At 46.3% G+C, this 23587-nt stretch overlaps 2 protein-coding genes across 2 annotated transcripts in view; one reads left to right on the top strand and one right to left on the bottom strand.

Annotated features, from left to right (window-relative positions):
• Positions 1–1290, bottom strand: part of LOC142803797 (uncharacterized) — a 34121-nt gene extending 32831 nt beyond the window's left edge. The window contains exon 1 of the mRNA XM_075889875.1: positions 1152–1290. Coding sequence (XP_075745990.1) covers positions 1152–1179 — 28 coding nt within the window. The 5' untranslated portion in view covers positions 1180–1290. The remainder of the gene's footprint in view (positions 1–1151) is intronic.
• The window catches only part of LOC119182883 (pleckstrin homology domain-containing family G member 5), a 759199-nt gene that overhangs the window by 126053 nt on the left and 609559 nt on the right, over positions 1–23587 (top strand). The window lies entirely within an intron of this gene.

Here is a 23587-nt window from a genome sequence, read left to right on the forward strand (position 1 = left end):
GAAAACCCGGGCATAGGAGAGCCTACCAGAGGTGCAGGCCGAGGGGGGGGGGGGTAAAATTTCCCCCCTCATCCTCTTAGTAAATAATGCGAGGGGGGGGGGGGCGCAAATTTTCCCACATAAGTTTACTCAATCGGACCTTTCCCTGTGTTGTTTAAAGAGCTGGCTTACGGCCACACATCTTTTTGATGATTTGTACTGAATCCCAAGATCTGTTTACTTGTCGTGATCTTTACTTCCGGAAAGCTACAGGCCAAAAGCAGGCCATTGTTTTTTTTTTCATTCATTGTGAAGCATGTTGTGCTTTGGATTCCACCCAAAAGGGGGGTGGGGTGCTGTGCGACGAAAATTGTCCCCCCCCCCCCCCCCCCAAACGAGAACTCTGCGCCCTCCTATCCAATCAGATTGGAGGTTTCAACTTCGCTGTTAAACATCTGTACGGAGTGCTTCTGCGGAGATTTTTTCGTCAGGCCTACATGTTAGCAACGGAACAGAACACGATAATTAGTCGTCAGCGATGCCTGTTCGCGTCACGCCTAGTTCTCGTTTCTTTGAGAAAGTAAGAAATGAAGGACGATGGGGTGAGCACGGGCGTGCGTCAAGAACACGGTGGCCACAGAAAAAGAAAAGTGGCCAGGCGACGATGATAAACGAGTCGAGACTGGGACAACTTGTCTCGTCCAGCACCACCTCGCACTGCCGCTGCAGATCGGAAAGAACAATGCTGGGTTGCGCAACGTGCCGCGAAACTCGGTCGCCAGCGCAAACGCCCAGACCGTGAAGCTTCCTCTACGCCTCTACACTAAACGTCCCTCACGACTCGTGGGCGTGGCATCCCGCAGGCTTATGTAAGGCTACGACGTTGGTCGCTTAAGACGCTCTTCTTCGGACGGGATTATCCCTGCTCCGGCGTCGCGGACGGCGCGAAATCGAAACTTCCTTTCGATCGTGTCGCAAGTCGAAACCCGCCACTTCCGTTGCGCGCGTTTCTCGTCACGTTGCGTAGAGCGGCGGCGACTCGTGCGAGTCGCACGCTGAGCGGCATAGATATCTAGTGCAGAGTCGTGAGAAGCGCGTAAGCACGGAGACACGAAAGCCTCGCCTTGATGACGAGGGCACAGCTGTATGCGAGCAGAGTACTGACAACTTACCCGACCGCTTCCCTCCTTCACTCTCCATCTTCTTCCTTTTGACAGTCGGAAGTCACGCTCAGTTCTGGATGACGAATTCGAAGCCGCTCCTGCTCTCGCGTACGCAAGTCGAGGTATTGCTTGCGCAAGCGTGACTTTAATGACGGTGTTTAGGACGCGACCTGATCGAAGCGCATGGATCAGAGGGAGGGGAGAGGGTTTTGAGACAATGCGGAGAAGGAGGGCGGGAGCGCCGCTCTTGTTAGCAGGGCCCGGCTTTCCGTCTCGGTCGTCATAACGATAGCAGCTTCGACTACAGACCGCCGTGCCGTAGCGCATAGCCTTCTGTTTTAAGTGTTCCTCGTTAATTTCCCCGAGCCACTGACATGGACTGAGAGATGAAATTGATAGATAAGTATGCGCGTGAGAAAGGAAGGGCTTGATGAGCGGCGTGAACGTAACTGAACGCCTCGTTCCTGATACACGGGTGGTCTATCGATTAACGGGGCGCGCCTTGACGATACAGTGGCAGAAGTGGAGCAAGTATATTCACTCTTCCTGCACTTTTTTTTCCAGTCGTTAAAGATAGGGTCTGTTTTAGGGCATCGCTAAAGTAGCTTGTGTTGCATGTGGCAGCACCGACGCGTTATTCGTCATAAGGTGAAGTGTACCTTTGGCGAAAGCAAAGGCACAGCGGCGGATAAGAGCGTTCGCATGATACTCAAAAAGGATGAGTGGCTAAATCGGGAATCCCGTGGTTATAAGGGGTAGTATTGTAGGACGCAGTTCGGGTGGTGTCCGCGGGAAATTGGTTAACTTTGTCTATAGCTATCAGCGAATCATTCTTTAAATCAATGTGAACACGAAAAAAATGCGTAATTTTACAATGCCAGGAAAGGCCTCGTGCTTTCGACACTAAGAAACAGCTTTACTGCTTAATGCGTTACTATTGCTTCTAGAGGCCTTTCTGTCTTCTTTTCCGTTCATGTGACACTTGCTATTTATCATTTTGCTGTAGTTAAAAAACTAACGCATCAACAGAACGCACAAACAGGTGAGGGTTTTCTTGACTAAGTTCCTCGATTATTCACGCATGAAGCAGCTTCTGAGACGCCTTAAGTTTGAAACGTAGCTATGCTACTATTTTAATGCGGAAGTCATGTGTGTAGTATGAGAAAGGTCACGGGAAGAAAAGGGGGCGCGCGAACAAAAACGTCGACAAAGCAAAAAAGCTTGCGGCCACACGGCCGCCTGCATGTGCGTGAGCTGCGCGTTCAGTTCGCATTCGTGGCATTCGCATGAATAGGCAAAAAATTGTGCCAAAATGTCACGTTGGGAAGAGCCCGTGTTTCAGCTTCGATACCGTGAAACATAGAGAGGTGCGAAGCATGCAGTGTGCATTTTATTTATTTATTTATTTATTTATTTATTTATTTATTTATTTATTTATTTATTTATTTATTTATTTATTTATTTATTTATTTATTTATTTATTTATTTATTTATACCGTACAGGTCACCGAAGAGGCAAAAGGTGAAGGGGGGGGGCATACAGAGCAATACAATCCTTTAAGTACGCGTATTAACGAATATTCGCGACATTACAGAAAGGCGGAAAGCTTCTCGGCAAGCAGAAGAGGTTTCAGAATTCAATAGAAGTTTGTGATTGGCAAGGACCAAATATTATTGTCGACGATGTCGCCGCGCCGCGGTGGTATGGTGGTGAAGGCGCTCGATCGCTAACCCAAAGGTCGCGAGATCGAATCTCGGCTGCGGCGACTCCATTTTAGATAAAGGCGAATATGTTTGAGGCCCCTATACTTAGATTCAGGAGCAGGTTAAAGAATCCTCGGTGCTCGAAATTTCCGAAGCCCTCCACTACGGCGTCTCTGATGATCGTATGGTGGCTTTGGGACGTTAAGGTCCAGATAACATCATTATTATTGTTGACGGCGACGTAATTCATTTCCGTGGCTGTTGCAGCAAGAACTTTCGAATAAGCGAAAGAAAAGTTTTTTTTTTCTTGCTGCGCCCATGCAAGCTCGCAGAAAGCATTGGTGTGGAAACCCATGCGTCATCTGCTGTTTCTTTGGTGGAGCCGTGTGCTGCACGCCGATAGAAGGTTACCGCCGCTCACTGATCAGTACGGCGAGAACTCTCTTCTATATGTGCCGAAGACTGTAGTTAAGTGCAGCGAAGCGGAAAGTAGTGCGGCTGGATTACGATATCTGAAATAACGACAAACAGTGGAGATTCGCGCGCACGAGCGTGTCTCGTATCCTTAAGCGTGGCCTCAGTGACTAACTCGTGACGGGTTGTTTCCGGAGCTAATCGAGGAGGCTGTATGCGCTTCAGCAGGGCTGCTGTTGCCGATAACGCGGCACCTCTCGGATGACGTCATTGCGCTCGCTCGGCATCTCAAGAACTAATAAAAGCTGGGCTTCTGTCCCAAAACCACGGTACGATTACGAGAAATGCCCGTAGTGAAGGGTTCCCAAAATTTTGACCATCTGGTGTTCTCTGACATCGCACATTACACGGGTCTCTACGATCGCTCCTCCAACAAAATGCGTTAACTACGGCCGGAATCGAACCGGCGACCTTTGGGTCAGCAGCTGAACAACCCACAGATCTACCTCGACAGACAGCACCTTACGTTTTCTCGTTTAGCGAAACAAGGCAGGTGAACGAATAGTGCAAAAACCCACGTGATACACGTATCTAATGACATCACGGGTCTTCGAAATTCGTTACGTCCTAATGTCACGTCATCCGTTGACTTCGTCGCTTACTTTAAGGTATGCCTATATAGGTGCAACTTGAAAGCGCTCCACCGTGTCAGGGGCAGAAGGCTCTTGTACTCACTGTTCGATGTCAGTGTGCGGTAATAAGCACTAGATGACAGAATTTTTTGGAACCTTCCACTACCGCGCGTATCATCGTATCGTAGTTTCCACATTTATTATTGGGGATATTGCTTTATTTATTAATGTTGTGCTAATGAACAAGGACGACGTTTATTCGACGCACAGCACGAGAAACTGGAGATACATCACTTTCATGAACGATGACGATGAGTCGGTGAATGAGCCACTATAATCAAGGGCGTCTTTGATAGTGCTGACAAATTGTGTTTGGCGATTGAAAGCGCTATGGTATACTGTACTATGCTAGAGCAGTAAAGCCCATGCACAAACGGAAAATTTTGGAACCAGCATATTAGAGTGCTAAGAACGTATATACACTAACTACTTGCTCATTCCGCTAGTATGATAGACTCAAAAGCTAGATGCAATATTACGCAAATTGCAGCAATAGAAGCTACGCTACTAAGCATCTGTCGAGCAATAAATGTGGCAAGAAAATCATGATACCTCTCAAGGAAATGAAACAGTGTTTAGAATAAGATGACTTGGAGAATTGGGTGCTCCACTTTAAGAGCGCTGTAAGCGGTCTCTAACAAGAATAGCCCGACTGAGAACGAAAGAGGGAGATATAACACTTATTTTCACCCGTCGAGAAGGACGGGAGAGGAAGCTCTGGCCTCTGCCTCCGTTCTTCCCCCTAACCTTAAAAACCACCTGGAGAGCGCAACTGAACATGACACACAAAAAGAAACAGGAGAGGATAGGCACCCTCCTTTCCTCGTCAGTTTCTTCTTGTGTAGGTTTCTATGTCAAAGCACAAACAGTCAACTCTTTTGAAAATCCCCCTAGCTGTCGGCCCGAGTCCCTTTAGGACTCGGCGGCGCTCAGGGTGAGGCAGACGAGATTACGTTGTTCTCCGGCGTCGTGCACACGCCTGAGTAATGTCTCCCAGGATTCTACATTTCTGCCCATGTCGTTGTAGGAAGGCCGGGTCAAGACCACGTGTACTATAGACGTGCAAGGTTGCTGCAATGCGCGAATCTTGGATTGAAAACTTCGGGGTGCCATTTCCTGTAATGTTGAGGGATAGGGAAATCATCCCGGATTGCTATGTGCACCACACAATTTCGCTGAGCTCTTTCACTGCCTCTGGATAAATATTGCGATGAGATCTACAAGTGGGGCCCCACCACGGTGGTCTATAGTGGCTAAGGTACTCGGCTGCTGACCCGCAGGTCGTGGGATCGAATCCCAGCTGCGGCGGTGGCATTTCCGATGCAGGCGGGAATGCTGTAGGCCCGTGTGCTCAAACTAGGGTGCATGCACGTTAAATAACCTCAGGTGGTCGAAATTTCCGGGGCCCTCCACTACGGCGTCTCTCATAATCACGTGGTAGTTTTGGCACGTTAAAACCCACATATCAATGAATGAGACCTATAATTGTGACCGACTGAGCATTCAACAAGCGTGTGTTTAGAAGCAGTTGTTTAGAACTACCGAAGAATGATTTCATGAATCATTCGTGCGTCAACATGGCAAAACAGTGTGTATAGAAAAAGTGTTTAAAAATTTAGAGTACTTGATACTCTGGTATAAGAGAGCACCACGCCGTCCCTGTTCACTTAGAAAAACTGGTAATGATTCATGGCACTTGCTACTCTACTATGGAAAAGCCTAAAGTCGTCCCGTGGGGCTCACATTTGACGAGTCCCTGTTGACAAAAATCATGGCGTGAGCCACCATCAGAAATCGCGCAGCACGCCAATAATGTCCTAATAGTGCTTTCTAAACAATAACTACACGTGCACCAATATCGACGATCAGATACTGCTCTGCGCATCACCATGTGTGCCCGGTTTTTCTACAATGAAGCCTCATTGTCGTGTAAGTCCTAACAGACACAACATCATTTATTTTTAAATAAAACAAATTGATTTTGTCAGAAGCAGCCATCCTTCAATTTATATAAAATCTGGAATTTACTATAAGAAAGGAAGGACGCGTCATGCGCTTGCGACCACCACCCGAAGCGCCTGCATGTACGAAGCACTGGCTTCGCTTTTTCTGATCAAGAAGGGCGGAAACTTCCACTGCTGCGTAAACATTTAGCAACCGTTACAACGACGAACCTGTGTGCGTGGCCGGGCCCCTAGCTTTTACACACATCGAATCACTTCGTTCTAAATTAAATGCATAAGAATTCACATGTTCTCTCATAAACCGTCTCCCCCCCTCTTCTCGTCGACAGTATTCATCTGTTTCGTAAAAGAAGACCAACTAACTTCATAATTGATGCCTCTGGGTATACCATTCTAATATATATATATATATATATATATATATATATATATATATATATATATATATATATATATATATATATATATATATATATATATATATATATATATATATATATATATATATATATATATATATATATATATATATACCACTTGAGACGTCCCCCGCTGTGCCACCGATTACCAAACAGAGGGAAGACCACTCAACCCCTTGTCTATCCGGTTCCCTCTTGGCTACGTGTCTCAATCACTTTACACATACAGGGATTCGTGCTGTGGCCGGTAAGTAAGAGACGCTACGACCTGTTTCTGTTTACTGATTCATTAAATTTAATACTAACTGCAAACATCGTATACCCGCGTACATCAACCACTACACAAAATTATAACACAAGATTTACACACTCGCGACGTGCGACGCAGGATACATAAGGGAAATAACTTGGACAATACAATGGTGCGACGATACAAAGTAAACACAGGCCGACACAAACAATAAAGTCATTAATTATTAAAACCACGCAATGTCTCACTATGCCGCATCCCTTCCCGAAAAGCTCGTTTATAGGTAAAGGAGGTGAAGTTCGTCTCACGAATGGTCCATGTGGTCAGTCTTCACCGTCTTCGTCGTCTTCGTTGTCTTTCTCGGCGATTTCCATCTTAATCTTCTTTCATAACGTCCCGCAATCACTCGTTTCCTCGTTTTCCATCTCTAACTTTTATTCCTCGTCATATCATCTCTGCCTCAGTCATCATCCCATCGACTCTCATTGCTATCTCTTTACACCGTTATCTTCCTTTTCCATTCCATCTCTCTACCGTCTCGAGCTCATCGCATCGTATCTCCGACTCTCGGTAAGCCGAGTCATGCCTTACCAACTATCCCAAGCTGCCACACGTCTGTTCCCACCATGACACACAATTCTACGCCTTCGATATTCGAACCTGAAATGCTACAGGGACTGCCAACCTTGGCCGTTCCTCAGAAGAACTCAACCGATGTCATCACCAGTGCAGATCTCCAGGGTGTGGTTCTGCCATCCAGGACGCAACGGCCAGCCTCGTCCACCCGAGTTCTCTTAGATATGGCCGGACTGTTTCCCTCTGCTGTGGATTTTTTGTGCGAGTTAAGGAGCTCCCTTCTGAAACGGAACTACGGTGCATTTTCACATTTTTCGCTTTAACACTCTGCGTTTTTGTTGTTTCGTTAAGTGTCTGACGCGACATCTTCCGGGGGGAGGGGAATTATCTGACGTAAGAAGGTAGCGACGGTTGGTAGAAGCCGAGGAGGAAGAAGTCGGAATAGAATAAACAAACATGGTGTATGAGCCAAGCCACGTCTTCCAGTCATCATAGCGTCACACACACACTCAAACACACACACACACACACACACACACACACACACACACACACACACACACACACACACACACACACACACACACACACACACACACACACACACACACACACACACACACACACACACACACACACACACACACGCACGCACGCACGCACACACACACACACACGCGCACACGCACGCACGCACGCACGCACGCACGCACACGCACACACACGCAGAATCCTTAAGCTTTGTCTTTAAAGAGTGGAAGACGATATAGCGATGTCCTGTTCCTATTGCGTGCTTCAAACACTTACTGCATACTCTTTATTGTTTGATGCTACTCGAGAAGTCTTAATTCTGGATTACTACAATGTAATTATTAATTTAAAGTGGCTTGTGTCACTGAGGCTTTCGCATATGGCCGCATTCGTGTAATGGGTAGCATGCTCTTGACAACGAGCATTAATGCTCGTGAGATATTTTCGAACTTGCTATGCACCCACTTCACGGTCTCGTGGAAACACGTGCAATACCGTGCGTGCCTTTTCTAATCGGTGGCCGGTTTCAAACCACGAAGTCGTTATGATAATCACATTTTATGGCGTCCGGTGGTGGTTTACGCTTGTAACACGCAATATTGCTGTGATATTGCATGCTGTAGAGTGAAGCCTGTATACAGGACGCGCGTGTTTGTAAAGATGAATGGTATTTTTCGGGCATTTCCGAGCTGTCTGAAGTTATTTTTTCTGTACATCCACGCATGCCTGTGGCTACATAGTAAAACATTCGCTTTCCACGCAAATGACCTGGGTTAGACCTCACTGTAACCCTGAAATTTGTATGATTTATTTGTTTTCATGTTTTTCCTTTTTTTCTTTCATGTACGAAATGATGATTTTTCGCTCACAACGAACGATCGACGCCGATGCCGTCACCGACCCCGGAATTTCTGCAAAAGAAATTCTTTGACGCTGTAGGTTAACTACCCTAAACCAAATGGCCGTGCTCTTGCGCCCATCTATACAACAGCATGTATACCTCCCCATGAACAACCGAACGGTGGACAGCTGCTTTCCTTTGCTACACTTCCTTATAACAGCCAACTTGTTCAGCGAATCGCTTCTTGTCCGACGAACGAAAACAAACTATCATCATCATAAACGGGTATTTACCACAGAAGTTCGGTAAACACCGCTACTCACCCCTGGTCCACTAAAAACGAGGTAGGCAACAATCGGCCCCAAAAATGGCTTCGAAGCGACGGCAGTGAGCCGAAGAAGCCGAGTGCGTATACAACGAGAGAATACAATAGGGAACTGGAAGGACGACGGCGGGTGCGAAAAGAACTCAAAGCAATGGAAAGCCCACGACAACGTGCCAGTAGATTCATGGGAGCTGCGTACGCTTGGTTTCAGCGAGAGGTTCTGTACCTGGAGTTTGGACATCCGTCTCGTGTCTCTGTCTACATGTACTCGAACCTCTCTGCGCTTATCAGGGACGTAGAACCAGCCCAACATCACCTGGCTAAAGCCTAGCAACGATAGAAACAAGCCGAATCACTTCTAGCTAAAGCCTATAGAAACAGCCTAGAAGCAACCAGATCAGTCTTCAGAATGGTTCAGCTGGGCTGTTGCAAGCCTTGCGCAGCCTAGCGCGAGCGTCTCCAGCTTTCTTTCCCTCTTTCCAATTCCACTTTGCGCGGCATCACGTCGCACGAAACGTTGTGCTCGCGAGAAAAATGCAAAGAGAAAACGCCTTGAATATGGGACGTTCCCTGTAATGCGACCTCGGATCGCTTTCAATCAAGCCTCGGCGCTGAACCGAAATAGCCAGGTCGCATCCGCGCGCTGGCGGCCGTTTCGAAAACTCGTCGATGAGCATCGATTACGAGGGGCTATACGCGTGAAGAAGACTGGGCGAGGAGGTTGAGACGAAGACAGGGCTCGCTTGTAGCAGCCAGGCGAATGCGTCCGTGCGAAGCAAAAAAGCTATCATACAGACGACGAGACTATAAGCAGGTAGAAAGATGGAGGGTGCTTCCAGGATGGTTCGCTACTGTAGATCACGCTTCGGTATACCCGTTCGACTCGGCCCCACTCAAAGGCTGTCCGCTCTGGAGTTGCTGTTGCACGCGCTTCTTGGCTAAGCAGCCGTATGTTGTTGTTGTTCTTTTTGTAGCTGTTGTTTTCGTTGTTTTGCAGGATGTAAATATATGCACTATTGTTGGCGCTAAAAATGGGGAACCAGAAGGTGCGAAGTGATCTTCGAGCAACACGACGCCGGAGGCGTAGTGATTCAAAGAGTTTCCTCCTCACGATGTCAGGCTGTATTTTTCTGAGTGCGTGATGCGCGTTTAGACGTCCCAAGCTTGTCCTCTTAGCCTATCATCATCATCATCATCATCATCATCATCATCATCATCATCATCATCATCATCAGACTACGCCCAGTACAGGGCAAAGGCCTCTCCCATGTGCCGCCAGTCTATTCGGTCCTATGCTTGCTGCTGCCACTTTAAACCTGCAAACTTTTTAATCTCATCTGCCCACCTAAGTTTCTGTCAACCCTTCACCCACTTCCCTTGTCTTGGAATCCAGTCTGTAATCTTTCATGACCAACGATTATGCTGCCCTCGTGCTACACACCCTGTCCATGGCCGTTTTTTCTCCTTGATTTCGACTATATGATGTCCTTAGCGCTCCTTTGCTTCCTGATAAAATCTGCTCTTTTGTTGTCCCTTGGGGTTACACCTATCATATTCCTTTGCATTGCTCGCTGCGTCGTCCTCGACTTAAGTTGAAGCCTATTCGTAATCCTCCTTAGGCTATATTTGTCCTTAAATGAGAGAGTGTGTGAGAAGCATGGCACACTATAAGGCTGTCCCGTAAGAATAAGCGTCAGCGGAATGTGCTCAATATTTAGCAATCTGTCTTGAAATCGAAACCCTAATGCCAGAAGAGTAAAGACTCAATGTATTTCGCTACGAGTCTTCAGCCTTCTCAACGTGGCTTCGTATTTCTGGGTGTCACCAGCAAGGTACAAAACACACAGAGCCGTGAATTTCGCCATCCTCACGAATAACTACGTCTGTCCTATGGTACCCTTGTTTGATTGCTTTGGCTATGCACATATAACAGAGAAAAGAAAAAAAAACGGCATTAGTTTTGCGTTCACACGGGAAGGAAGATGCTGCTTGTTGTGTCGCGCCTGCGGGTCCGAGGTGACGCACATACTCTTCCTGGGACTCCTCGAGTGACACCTGCTGCAGACAAAAAGAAAGTACGTAGAATCGAAGAGCACAGCGAAGATGGACGTAAAATAGAGAACACCACGTGTCTGAACCAGAATGAGAGAATAAAAGGACGAAAAAGAAGATAAGCAGCGGGGAAGCGGCGGCTGCTTGTTCATCTCCCGCGGCGCGCGCAAGTTGCTCGGCAGTGGCCCGTGCAGAATCGGGGTCGCCCTCTTCCTCGAGGCGAGAGTGACGCCCTGAGACTCGAAGGCGGCCTGTCACGGAAGCGGCCAGTTCTTCTCGTCGCGCCGCTACGCCAGACTCGACTGGCCGGCCGGCCCTTTAGCGCTGGTTTGTGTAACGGCCGCCCCGGACGCGTCTGTACTGTAGGCGCTCTGCAGAAAACGAAAACGCGAAGCGGGCCAGCGCAGCTTCGTGAAGCAACTAAGGCGCCAGCTTAACGCTGGGTGCAGCCTACTCGACGTATCGGGTTTACGGTTGATCTTTACGCGCTGGAAACGCGAGAGCCCGCGCTTCGAGACAGGAACGGGTCGGGATGGAATTTGTCGAGGTACAGAAGCGAAGTAGAACACGCCGACTCGTCGGTCGTTTGGTCCGGCAGCGTGGCGCGTTAGGCGAATGCGCCCTGCGTGCGCGACTGCTTGTTTTGTTGATGGCTTCGGCCTATATTGTGTAAGGGTAATTATCGCAAAGTTTATGGCTGCTCGATAAAATTTCACCGTCTTTACGTGGTACTGTTCAGGCGCCTTAACGAAAGGTGACAGACAGTGAAGCCAAGGACGGTACTGGGGAGATTGCGTGTGTGTTTTAATTGTATTATAGTAATTAGGATGTCAATGAAGAAATGTTGAAGTGGAAGAAAAATCAGATAGAGATCGCACCTACAACCTTCGGACGACGTGTCCGTTGCTCTACCGATTAAGCTAAGCAGAGGTTGTTTCCCCATCAACTTCAATAAAAGTTCATTCATTCATTCATTCATTCATTCATTCATTCATTCATTATTTATTTATTTATTTATTTATTTGTTTATTTATTTAACAATACCGCTAATCTCATCAGAGATTATAGCAGGGTGGGCATATGAAAACAAATATTTGTTTACACACAAGTATAATTATAATTTTGTGTCCCCATCACAAAAAGGTCTAAATTACAAAATGACATACAAATCATACATTATGCAATGCTAATATAAGAACACACAAACAATTTTAGTAACAACCATCGCGGTCACAACCACGCGCTCGAACGCTCTAGAAAAGTGCAATTCAGACACCATATACTGGAACAAGTGCCGAGGTTGTTCCTTTATTCAAGTTGCTCTGCACTTATTCCAGCTCGATCGATCAAAGTTCGAAGTCACCGTTTTTGAGCTCGTGATTACTTTTATTGTGAGGCCGTTAGTAAGCACTCGAGTTATAACAAATCCAAGTCCGGCTTCAACAAGGTCCTGATTTTTCCTACTAACCAGCCAGAAGCATTTAGCGGCAGTAATTGTGTGGTTTTTTTTTTTTTTTTGCTTTCAACTTTGTGAAACCGGGGTGCCACCAGACACGTGGTGCTAATCTTGTCTGTATGCCTCGAGGCTTCGCATTATAGGAAAAACATTACTGTATACAAGGTGTTCATGTGTAGGGCTTTGTGCGTGTTCACGTGACGAACCTAATGTGCAACAGGAATTTCAGATATTATGTCTTGCCGAAGTCCGTAGGGCCGAAGAGGGCCCGAGCTTGCCCGAACTAGGCGGCAGTATGACGCCCGATATGTTCTTCAAATCGATCTCTACGTATAGGGAAGAGGATTCAAAAAAGGTTTACTCCGACTCAACACAGCTTGTCTCAGACGAGGATCGATGCCATTTGAAGCGAGTGGTAAGGAGTTTGGGCAGCTGTGCACACCAACATTTGTGACTACTCCCCCATCCCCCTTGTTGGCCCCCCTACAGAAAACACATTGAAAAGAAGTTTCTGCCTTCGTGATACCCTGAAGGAATTCACTTGTGAATGCCACCCTTCTCCGTCCAAGTAAACTAATGAGAACCGACAATGATACCGTGAAACATACAGGGGGTCTTATTAGTGGTAATTTTTATGTGACTGGGGAGGTAACAAAATTCTTTCCACCAAATAAATCTATCCCGGTGCCGTCGCGGTTATCGTTGAAGATTCGATACTCATCTTCGGTTTTCGGCGCACATTCACCGACTTTACTTTCGACCCACTTTCGTCTCCGCACGGAGCTGCGCTGCTTCGATCGTATGCCCGAGTCATAACCCCGATAATGACAGTGACCTTCAGGGTGCGAAAAACAGGAAACGCGCGCGCTGTGCATAACGACGCCTCACCAAAACCTCGAAGCCGTCTTCTCTGTTTTCCAAGTTAGTACTGCGGGGCAGTTCGCTGCATGATTTCAGTCGTCGCGTTTTTTTTTTTCTGATTTTTTCGCACGAACAATTCAAGTTGTTCCTGCTTCACAAAAAAAAAAAGTGCGCAAGAGAGTCCAGCGTACTGCGCTCGAATCGGAGCGTATTCGAAAGAAGCACCGCCGGCGGCATGTATGGGTCGGCCGCGTCTTCTACTCTGCATAAACGAATCAGAACGACGAGCATATACATAATTTTCCTCGAGCCGGCCGCGTCGCTCGTCTTGTCTATCCATGTGGCATTTAGACGGAGCAAGGGAAATGAAAACTTGCTACATATACCTCATCTCTCCGGCTGCAGTACGCTTCGAATTCTCGTAGTTAGCACTCGGTAACTACACGGCCACGTTGCCACGTTGAGGAGGACTGAGATCGGGATGGCTGGGATTTTTTTTTTTTTTTTGACGGCGAACTGCCTTCTATGATCGACTCTAACAATCTTGCTAGTGGAATTTCAGGGTACCTTTTTTTTAAGATTTCTTTTTTTGCATTTAGTCTCAAGCGTTACTACATTCCACTGGAAGGTAGGAAACCGGATGTTGTTTTCGGATGTCGAAGCATCAGTCGATTTCCATTAATTCGTAATGAATTAATATCCAGTTAATCTGCTCACGGCAATCAACTTCCCCTTCCTACAAAGCAGACCGGAGCTTGTCAAGCTGCTTCGTTGCAGCTTTTACTGTTGATTACACACGAAATTAGTGATTTCATTCAATTATAATATAGAAGTACTCTTTCTGCCCCTGAGGCTAAAAAATGGTTCGCGTCATTCTAGCTAATACCACGTCCTCGATATGATTCGCCAATTGAAGATTTCAGAATGCTGTGCCTACCGCTGAAGGTTTATTTAGGAGCTTGATTGTAGCATCGTAGCTTTAAACTCTTTCGTTGAACAAAAGAACACGTGCTTGCATTCTGAACGAATCATTAGATACGTTACTGGTGAGATTTAGAAAGTAAGTGTAATTGGTAATGATGTCGTACCGAGCTTCTGCTTTGGCAAGATTAAAACGACGGAAATTGTTGAGGCCATATTTCTCGGGCACGCTGGAACTTCTGTCCCTGCCAGCGGCAGGTTGTCTTTTCGTTCACACTACTTTCTTTACATCTGTACCACGGTTATTACAATAGCCTTAAAATATTGCCATTAAAATTCCCTATAAATTCATTAGCTTCGTTATCTGCTGGTTGTCATTAAGAATACTGATGATAAAGGCAGTTGAAAGAAAAAAAGTACCCAGACAGAGCCAACAGTTGCAGTAATAACGCTGCTTACACATTCACGTGCAGAAAACGTGTTTTGCTGCTGAGGCAAATTAAACGTTAAAGGCAGCTTACTCAACTTCATGCAACGGGATTGCGAACCGAGAAATTGAGACGCGGAAGAGTATAAGACAACAGTAATATTAATTTATTTTCAACTTCTGTTCCTCCTGTTAAGCATGTGGGACGTAATTACAGACAAATTACATTAGTGTGCCAACTTCGTGCAGTCGGCAATGTAATTAACAGATAATTTATTCTCAAGAAATGTCAATATTGAAATTACACGTCAGCGGAAGTCATTTTAATATTCCTGAGAAGGCTTTGCTGTATTCATAGCGCTTGGCAATTTTCCTTTTTTTTCTCAAGAGCAAGACGTTCACTGAAGCACCTATAATCAGTGCCAGCTGATTTGTCTGAAGTTAGTAGTCTATTTTAACACAACGAAAGCTGCTTCTATTGTAACCCTCTTCCTCGTTTACCCCCACCCACCTCCTTACTCTCTATATTTACGTACGTGGTACATCTAACTATATATTTGTTTGGCATTACCGATAGAATGACTAGAATTGTTGGACTATGGTTGCACGTACGCCTTCAATTACTCTTAAACGTGACTGATAGCTGTTCGTCATTGCCACAGTTACTGTATTAAGGCGAAAGCTTTGAATGACTCATTGAAACGCAAAACGTGACCATAGGCGTGAACGCGAGTAATTAAAAAAGTCGTCTTTCGATGACCTCGCCATGTGACGTCAAGATGACGCCACGGGTCACCATATCTTGTGACGTCACATGAACACGTCATCACGTGTCATCGTCACTTGGTGGGCCGATCCCGAAGGCCCTGCTGAACCAATTCGCGTGATAAATGGGGTAGAGAGAAGATGGGGGCAATGGAATTAACAGAAAAAAAAGATATTTAAAAGGAACATAGCTTTCGTTTTTTTGCTCGTCTTCGGTGAATGCATACGAGACGACGTGCCTTCTGCGCTAGCAGTACAGCCATTCTGTCTTTTGTTATGTGCATGTTGTATTCTAGAAATATCCCCCAGAAAGCTTCGCGTGTCTCATATGTGTTGAGTTTTTACGTGGAGGGCTTCGGAAGCTTTGACTATTTTGCGTTCTTTAACGTGCACTTGATATTGCACAGTACGTGAGCCTGTATTATTTATCCTCCTTCGAAACGCGTCACCTTCGGGTCAACAACCGAGTGCCGTAAACGCTACACCACCACGGTGAACGCACGTGTCCCATACCCAGAATCGATATTTTCATTCAGTATCGTTGTGCCGTCGTGCGACCGCACACCTTACCGCAACGCAAAGCGTTCAAGTACGCATAGAAGGTAGAAGCTTTCAGCAGGGCATGGTATGGTAAAATTCATTGATTTCTTGCAGATAGTGTACACTCCTGCCTACAACTAGATATCAAAGTACTGTTATCTTGCACCCAGCATTTAATCTCTTTCACATTCGTGGCTCAACCGAGCTCCGGCCTTCTCGTTTCGGCTTTTGCGAAAGAGGACATATCCTAACCTTGTGTCTTGTACTCGTCGTCTATCCAGATACGTGTACTGATAGTCCTTGTTCCTCCCCCCAAAATCTATTGTACCTCGGTATATATAATACGTACCCGGAGCTAAAGACAGCAATACTGACTGCACAGAGAAGTCGTCTCAGTCACACGAAAGCGGGGAGAGAGATACTCGCAAGGGTGGGACTTCCCGCCTTACCCCCAGAACCTGGACGAGGTGCTTGTTGAAATCCCGGATCCCGCCCACAGCAAGATCCCGGTCTCCCCACTGCCCAAGAACTTGGACGTAAAAACAAACAAAATGCGCGGAGAGGAGAGAGGGGGATGGCTCCGAAACATATTAAAAAACAAATCAAATGTTTTGTATGTGTATGCTTCAAGGTATAATTTTAAACGGTCAGTTGCAGCAGTACTTAGGAACGATAACAACATAGTGACATGTGCATCGCTGTACACTCCCTCGATCGCCAAGGCGGAATGCTTCGCCATTGCCCTTGCAATCAAAGCGCAGGAACAGAGAGATGAACTACAGACAATTATCATTTCCGAGTCGCGGGAAGTGTGCTGTTTCTTTTTAAGAGGCCACCTTCCATTAAAAATAAGCAAATTCTTAGGCAAGAGATTGGCGAAAAAATACAGGCTGATTTGTGTCCAGGACATGAAAGCCTGGAGGGAAACGAATGTGCCGGCGTTTTTGCTCGAAGGTTTACGAACCGAGGAGAACTTCGACAGCACTTTCAATCCTTTGAAACACTACAGGAGGAAGCTATCGAGGAGGATATAACGACCCATCCAGAATGGCCCCTCACAAAATTCTTGCTAACCAACGAGGCATACAAAAAAAAATACAGCGCCCCCCACAAATCTTCAGAAAGGGGGGACGCGATTGACCTCCGCAGAATTCAAACAGGAGTCTTTCCCAATCTTCAAGGATTACACAGAATTTTTCCGACACTGTATGGGCATGCGTGTCCGTGGTGTTGTGGCTCGCCATCACTCTACCCGATTTCGTGGAGATGCCTAAAGCGACTACCGAATTTAAATACCTTTTAGGTCAGTACAAGCTTTCTAATACTTGCGACCAATGGGAGGCACCGCTCGCCAGCTCTGACCCAGAGGTGCAGCTTGCACTTCTGCGTCACGTCAGGCATGCGGCAGCAGCCAGTGGAGCCCCGGACTTGGGGACCCCACCCATCAAGCTTATGACCTCTGTCCGAAACCCTCGCGAATAAAGCTTTTTTCCTTCCTTTTTCCTTGTCCCTCCCGCGGAGAAATATCCATCTTAAGACATATACTATGGCGATGTCTCGGCTCACATTAAACAGTCGACAACAGCTCGTCTAACTGGGATGTGGCCCTCCGTATAGCACCCTTGTGGCCGACCAATTCTGGGCCATCCAGCAGGCTTTCAGTGGCACCTTGTGTGAAGAAACATACGGCAAACTCGTGCGCACCTTTCTTCTGGATAGACTGACAGAGCAACCACACGCAGACGGGGAGAAAAGAAGGAACGCCAAAACACGGGGTTGTTCTTCGTTGTTGCAAAACACCGGATGCCATTCCAGTTTTCTGGTGGTAACGACCACGCTGTAACCTCACGCAACTTTCAAGACGACCAGTTCGTTTGGCGAACCGGGGGCGGACACTCGAACGCCTCGTGACGTGCGCTTGTACCGGAAGTGAGACGACGGAGGGGTAAGGAAAGGGGGGCAGTTTTTGCATGTCGGTGGTTCGTCTGTCATGCTCGTCCTCATTATGAACACAGAAACTAGAAAAGAAACTCTAGCAGAGTGCCGACTGCTTCTTGTTTTATTTTTGTTTGATTCTTCACATACCGCGCTGCTCAGGGAAAAGGATGCAAGAAAAAAAAACGAAAAAAAGCTCTAAGACACACTTGCGACGCTCGCAAGTCTACTCTTCCAACATCAGCTACAATGCGAGTTTCTTCAAGTGTTTAGGGAAAACAAGGTACAATACGAGATAGCGCGATCGATTATCGAATACGGCTAATTAACGTTCGAATGCGACGCTGAAGCCACGGAACACGATCACACCTTGCTGTTAACGCTGGTCAAACCGTCTATATATGCTAGACACGGATCCCAGATTGGCAGACATAACTATCTACGGCAGAGGCGTCAGTTCGGGACTGCTCATACTCAGACCCTCACCGCACGTACTGGATATCTCGTCATCTCCCTCTCACTGAGCGAGAGGCCGATCATAGTCGTGGTATGGGCCTCGTATAGGGCGGCACTGAGGCCTGACGATAATTAGGCCCTTACCGGCATGGTGTGAAGGAGGAGCAGTTCTTCAGTGTTCATAAAATAATTAAGTGTGCGATGAACAGTATACGTGGGACACTTGAACAACTCCGATTAGGACATATGGACACCGTCCATCGATGTGTATTGTCAAAATGTGCCTTATCATGTCCGTATGTCACTTGCGCTGCGTCAAAGTTCTTTAGACGGTTCACCAACAAGCCCATAGACATTTCAACCCTCGTAGAGGGACAGCTTTGCAGTGGGCTAGCTTCAGGCTCTCGAAAACGAGTGTGCGACTTCACAACGGGAGCTACAAAGAGCCAGAGGTCGCCGAAGACGTAACGTGAAAACTTGGGCGAGTAGGTGATGTAATGATGAATCACAGTGCAAATTCGGATACGAGGCTGATGGAAGGACGAACAAGGCATAGTTTGTCTTGCTTCTTATCGACCTCCTCTGGGCAGCTGCGACGTGGTTCGTTATTATAACTGCAAGCGATCATCCTAAAATGGCGCGAAAACAAAAGTGCGAAGACGCAGAGGCATTCAACACACGCACTTTTGTGTGGTCACGTGGCGCCTATGTTGTATGTATCAGCACTTAGCGCCGGTATTCTTTGCTAAGCGCTACATAGTGACGATCAGCAACACCGACTGAGCCCGCGAACCAGTGCTTACTGGAATTGATTTGCTGCCTTAGATATACGAAACGTCTCATCAATGCCGCTGTCTGTCAATCACTGGTGCCAGTGAACTAAACCAGGACGCAATAAACTGAGATTGCGCCGTGAGCTCTCTCGCTTACGTGTGCAGGCGTTGTGTAAGTGTGAATGTACACTGGGATTCACGAACACATACATACATACATACATACATACATACATACATACATACATACATACATACATACATACATACATACATACATACATACATACATACATACATACATACATACATACATACATACATACATACATACACACACATACATACATACATACATACATACATACATACATACATACATACATACATACATACATACATACATACATACATACATACATACATACATACATACATACATAGGCGCTGAAACACGCATATTTCAAACTAATGGTTGGAACAGCTGTTTCTGTCGTTACCGTGACACCCTTCGAAGTCATTTCCCAAGGACCTTTCCGGAGAAAGCAAGAGGAAATGAAAACGGATACTTCTTTATTTTTGAAGACGTCTAGAGTCACTAATAGCATAGGACCGAATCGTTTGACGGTTATACAGAGTCGCTTCTGAGAACGTCGCGAGGAAGTGAGGTCCCGTGAGACCACGCGTAGCAATCAGCAACAACAATCCGGGTGAACTGTTCCGTGCTTTTGTTTCCGGCGGCGGCCAAGGCGCGTGTCGTGTCGCAAGCCACCCTGCCACCGTCGTCGGACTCCTTCGTTCATGCTCTTCCGTCAGCCGCGCGTGGCCCCTGCCGAAAAAAGTCAATGAGTTGCTATTCGTGATGCGCGTGCACACACACACACACACACACACACACACACACACACACACACACACACACACACACACACACACACACACACACACACACACACACACACACACACACACACACACACACACACACACGCACACGCACACACGCACACACTTTTTTGTTCTCTCGTGGGGCCGTGACACGCGGCAAGGCGATGGACAGAGTCCGCGCTCGCATGCTGTATTCAACGTTTCTTTCTTTCTTTCTTTCTTTCTTTCTTTCTTTCTTTCTTTCTTTCTTTCTTTCTTTCTTTCTTTCTTTCTTTCTTTCTTTCTTTCTTTCTTTCTTTCTTTCTTTCTTTCTTTCTTTCTTTCTTTCTTTCTTTCTTTCTTTCTCGCTTGCTTGCTTGCTTGCTTGCTTGCTTGCTTGCTTGCTTATTTGACGCCTGGTTTGTAAAGCAAGGCTCGTGTCGTCTCACTGACTGGCGTCCCCCGCACTCTCCGAACGTGACGAGGAAATTAGGGCTCGATGCGTGCCGGGTTTGGACGCACTGTTATGCGTTCACTTGTGCTCGTCTCGCACAATGTTCTTTATTTTTGTTTCTTGTTTCTCTTCTTGTTTTCTCTTCTGCTTCTCTTCCGCGGCGTTTATGACGGATAAGCGCGCGTTTAGCGTTCCAAGAAGCGCTTGCTTTCTCTCGGAAGCCGCTTTCGTCTGTGGCGTTGAGCGAAGAGCACCTGTGTAAACGTTTCAAGGGAAAGCTAGCTCGAAAAAAAAAAGGGGGGGGGGGATATTAAAGACCAGGGATGCAAACACACAGAAGGAGAGAGAGCTGAGAACGATGAGATCAGGAAATAAAAGCGTGAAAGCAACATCCTCTTATTTCACGAGCAAAACCCGCTTATTTTTTTTTTATTTCGGTCACGAATATCAAGCCGTATACGTCACGATTATTGGCGCAATCACATAACTATAAAATTATGAAACTGCATGGATGATATTTTCGATAATTCCGCTTGTATGCACGGTCTGGTGTTTTTTTTTTTGTCTGAGACTTTTAAATATGACCCAATAAAATTAAGTGACGCCGATATTTATGAACCAGAAGGGCACATTCAGTTGTCGTGAGATTTTTCTTTTTCCATTACGTTTTAACCTTGGCTCTTGGACTTTGCCTTGACAGTTTGTTGTCTTGATTATTATGTTCTTTTTTTCTGCATTTTTCTTCTAGTTCTCTCTATTGTTACGGCAGCATGACGACAGCGTTTTTCAATCGGTCCGCATCGGTTGCTCTGAGATGACTGTTTAGGTGCACCGTGGTCCAGGTCACATAGTTCAGTGAACGAAACCTCCTTGAATGCACCGATCCGAGCAAAGTCATGGCGGGTGTGTGCAATCGCTTCGCCGCCTCCTGAAACGCTCAACACACTCCTCAGCAAGTATACGCCGCTCCATCGTTGCGTAAACACCGCACGAGGATCCACGAAGACCGCTGTTTGCACGCCACGGAGACAATTGATCGTGTTACTCATGCTCGACGCGTTGGCTGTGTCTCTTCGGCAGAGACAATCCTGGGATAAGTGGTCCTCACGCTGAACGAATTGCACAATCTCTCGCGCTTTACGCAATAATGCGTCGGGCACAGCCGCCCCTCCCTTTGCATTAACTATATGTCGCACGAAGCGAATCACGAAGTAAACATCATCTCGCTGTCCGCATGCTCTTTTGCCTTGGTGGTCTTACGGGATCGCATCGCCGCCTTCGTATCCGTTTTTCTTTCGCTAGTGGACATGTGGACATTATCTCTCACTTGAAAGTGTATTTCACGTCCCTATGGATAAACAACAAGGGAACCAGTGCAGGGGTTTACCTCTAGGGGAATATCATTTGCGTAACCCAGTAGATACATGAAAGTCATTCATTCCGTTCGCATCGGGATGGCTGACAACCCTTATTGCGAAATTCCTGTATACCGAGAAGACTTTACATCTTCCGCGACTCTCCTCTCTGCAATGAGCAGAGAATACCACTTGCAATGGTTCGCCGTCACCACGAACAGATGACTGTAATTACACTTTTAGAATGTCGCCCTTAGAAAGTGCTAGCATGGCGACGAAGGCTTTGCTGAAATTCTGCCCAGACGGTTTTAGAACAATGGCGATATTGTGAACGTGAGGAGTGTAACTTCGTGCGTGTGCTCTTCCTCTCACACTTTCGCTTTATAACCCTATTTGGTCAGACTCCTTTACCCCTCTCTCCAGGTGGTATATCACGTGTTCTAGACTGATTAACATCCGTGCCTATTCTCTCTCTCCGGTTGCTGAGATGACCGTGCAACGCATCACATAAGAATAAATGATAGGCGTAGCAATCGAACACGCGTAGCAACACGGATTAATGAGCAAACGGGGATTGGGGAAGTCTTATTTATAGAACAGCGTAGGCGTATGTACCTAACATAGACAACAAAAAGCGGGCGACGCCTAAGCGTAATGCAAATAAGGGGAAGTAATTTGGTCACGTCGAATTCATTTGGTATTCCTGCAGTTGCTTCGACATTCAAAGGAAAACGCGGTGAGGTGGTCTACAAGCTAGCAAAACAAACAAACAAACAAACAAACAAACAAACAAACAAACAAACAAGCAAGCAAGCAAACAGAGAAACAAACAAACAAACAAACAAACAAAATTTTCTAGCTAGTATGTTGCAGCAGATACCGTTCAACGGAGGACCAAGAATGATACTAAAGCGTATGGCTGGTCAGCAGAATAACACTAATATAATAACAAAAGCAATAAAAATAAGTTCTTACATAAATTTGATTACGCGTTCAAATCATAATAGTAGGAAAAAAAACGACACGACAGACACAAAGAACCGTCTACCACAAGCGCTTATACAAACTTTAATAGAAAATTTTGAAGACACACATAATATATGTCTTCGTTCTTTGTGCTTTTTGTTCCCGTTGTGTCATGTTTTTTTTTTTTTGCGCTACACTAGAAATTTTATTTGGCCCAGACTAGCCCAGGAACAAGCCCTTATGAGGACGATTTGGACTCAATAAGCATGCAACGAGGCTTGAGCGCTGACGGGTGGGGTCGCATCTGAGAGCCCACATGCTCGAGAAAGGTCGTCGTACTCAACACGTGTACACGGATAAAAGGCGCTTTCGAAGAGTTTTTGTTATTTCTGTGTCAGTTTCCGGCGGCCCATTGGTGGGCGCTGGGCGCGCAGTTTCTATGTGCAGATGTTTTCATAAGTGCAGCTGCAACTCTAAAACCAATGCACAGTCGTGGTAAATATGTGTGTATACCTCTTGTTTCGAGCACTACCGAGGGTGCTCACCAAACGCCCTCTAGTGGTTGCGCACAGTTATACCATAGTCCCTCAATACCATTGAGTGACTATGATTCTACTGTACTTTTTTGTTATTTTCCAAGTTTTTTATATAGATAGTTTTTGTTTGTGTGTTCCTGTGATTTGAACTGTAATTTTAGAAATAAAAAAAAACATTATCGTCTGCGCTTCTCTATTTTTGCTATACTTTTATAGTTCAGTGATTTGGCTGCAACGGGTCTTTCTGGGTCAGGTATCTGTGCTCCACAAAACACGGCGAAATCTTTCTTCGTACTTTGAATTGGACGGGAATAGTCCGCGTTAGCGACGGCGTCAAGTGGTAACTATACTTATTGCCTTTTGTT

The sequence above is a fragment of the Rhipicephalus microplus genome, chromosome 3, assembly GCF_043290135.1.
Source record: "Rhipicephalus microplus isolate Deutch F79 chromosome 3, USDA_Rmic, whole genome shotgun sequence".
Lineage (NCBI taxonomy): Eukaryota > Metazoa > Arthropoda > Arachnida > Ixodida > Ixodidae > Rhipicephalus > Rhipicephalus microplus.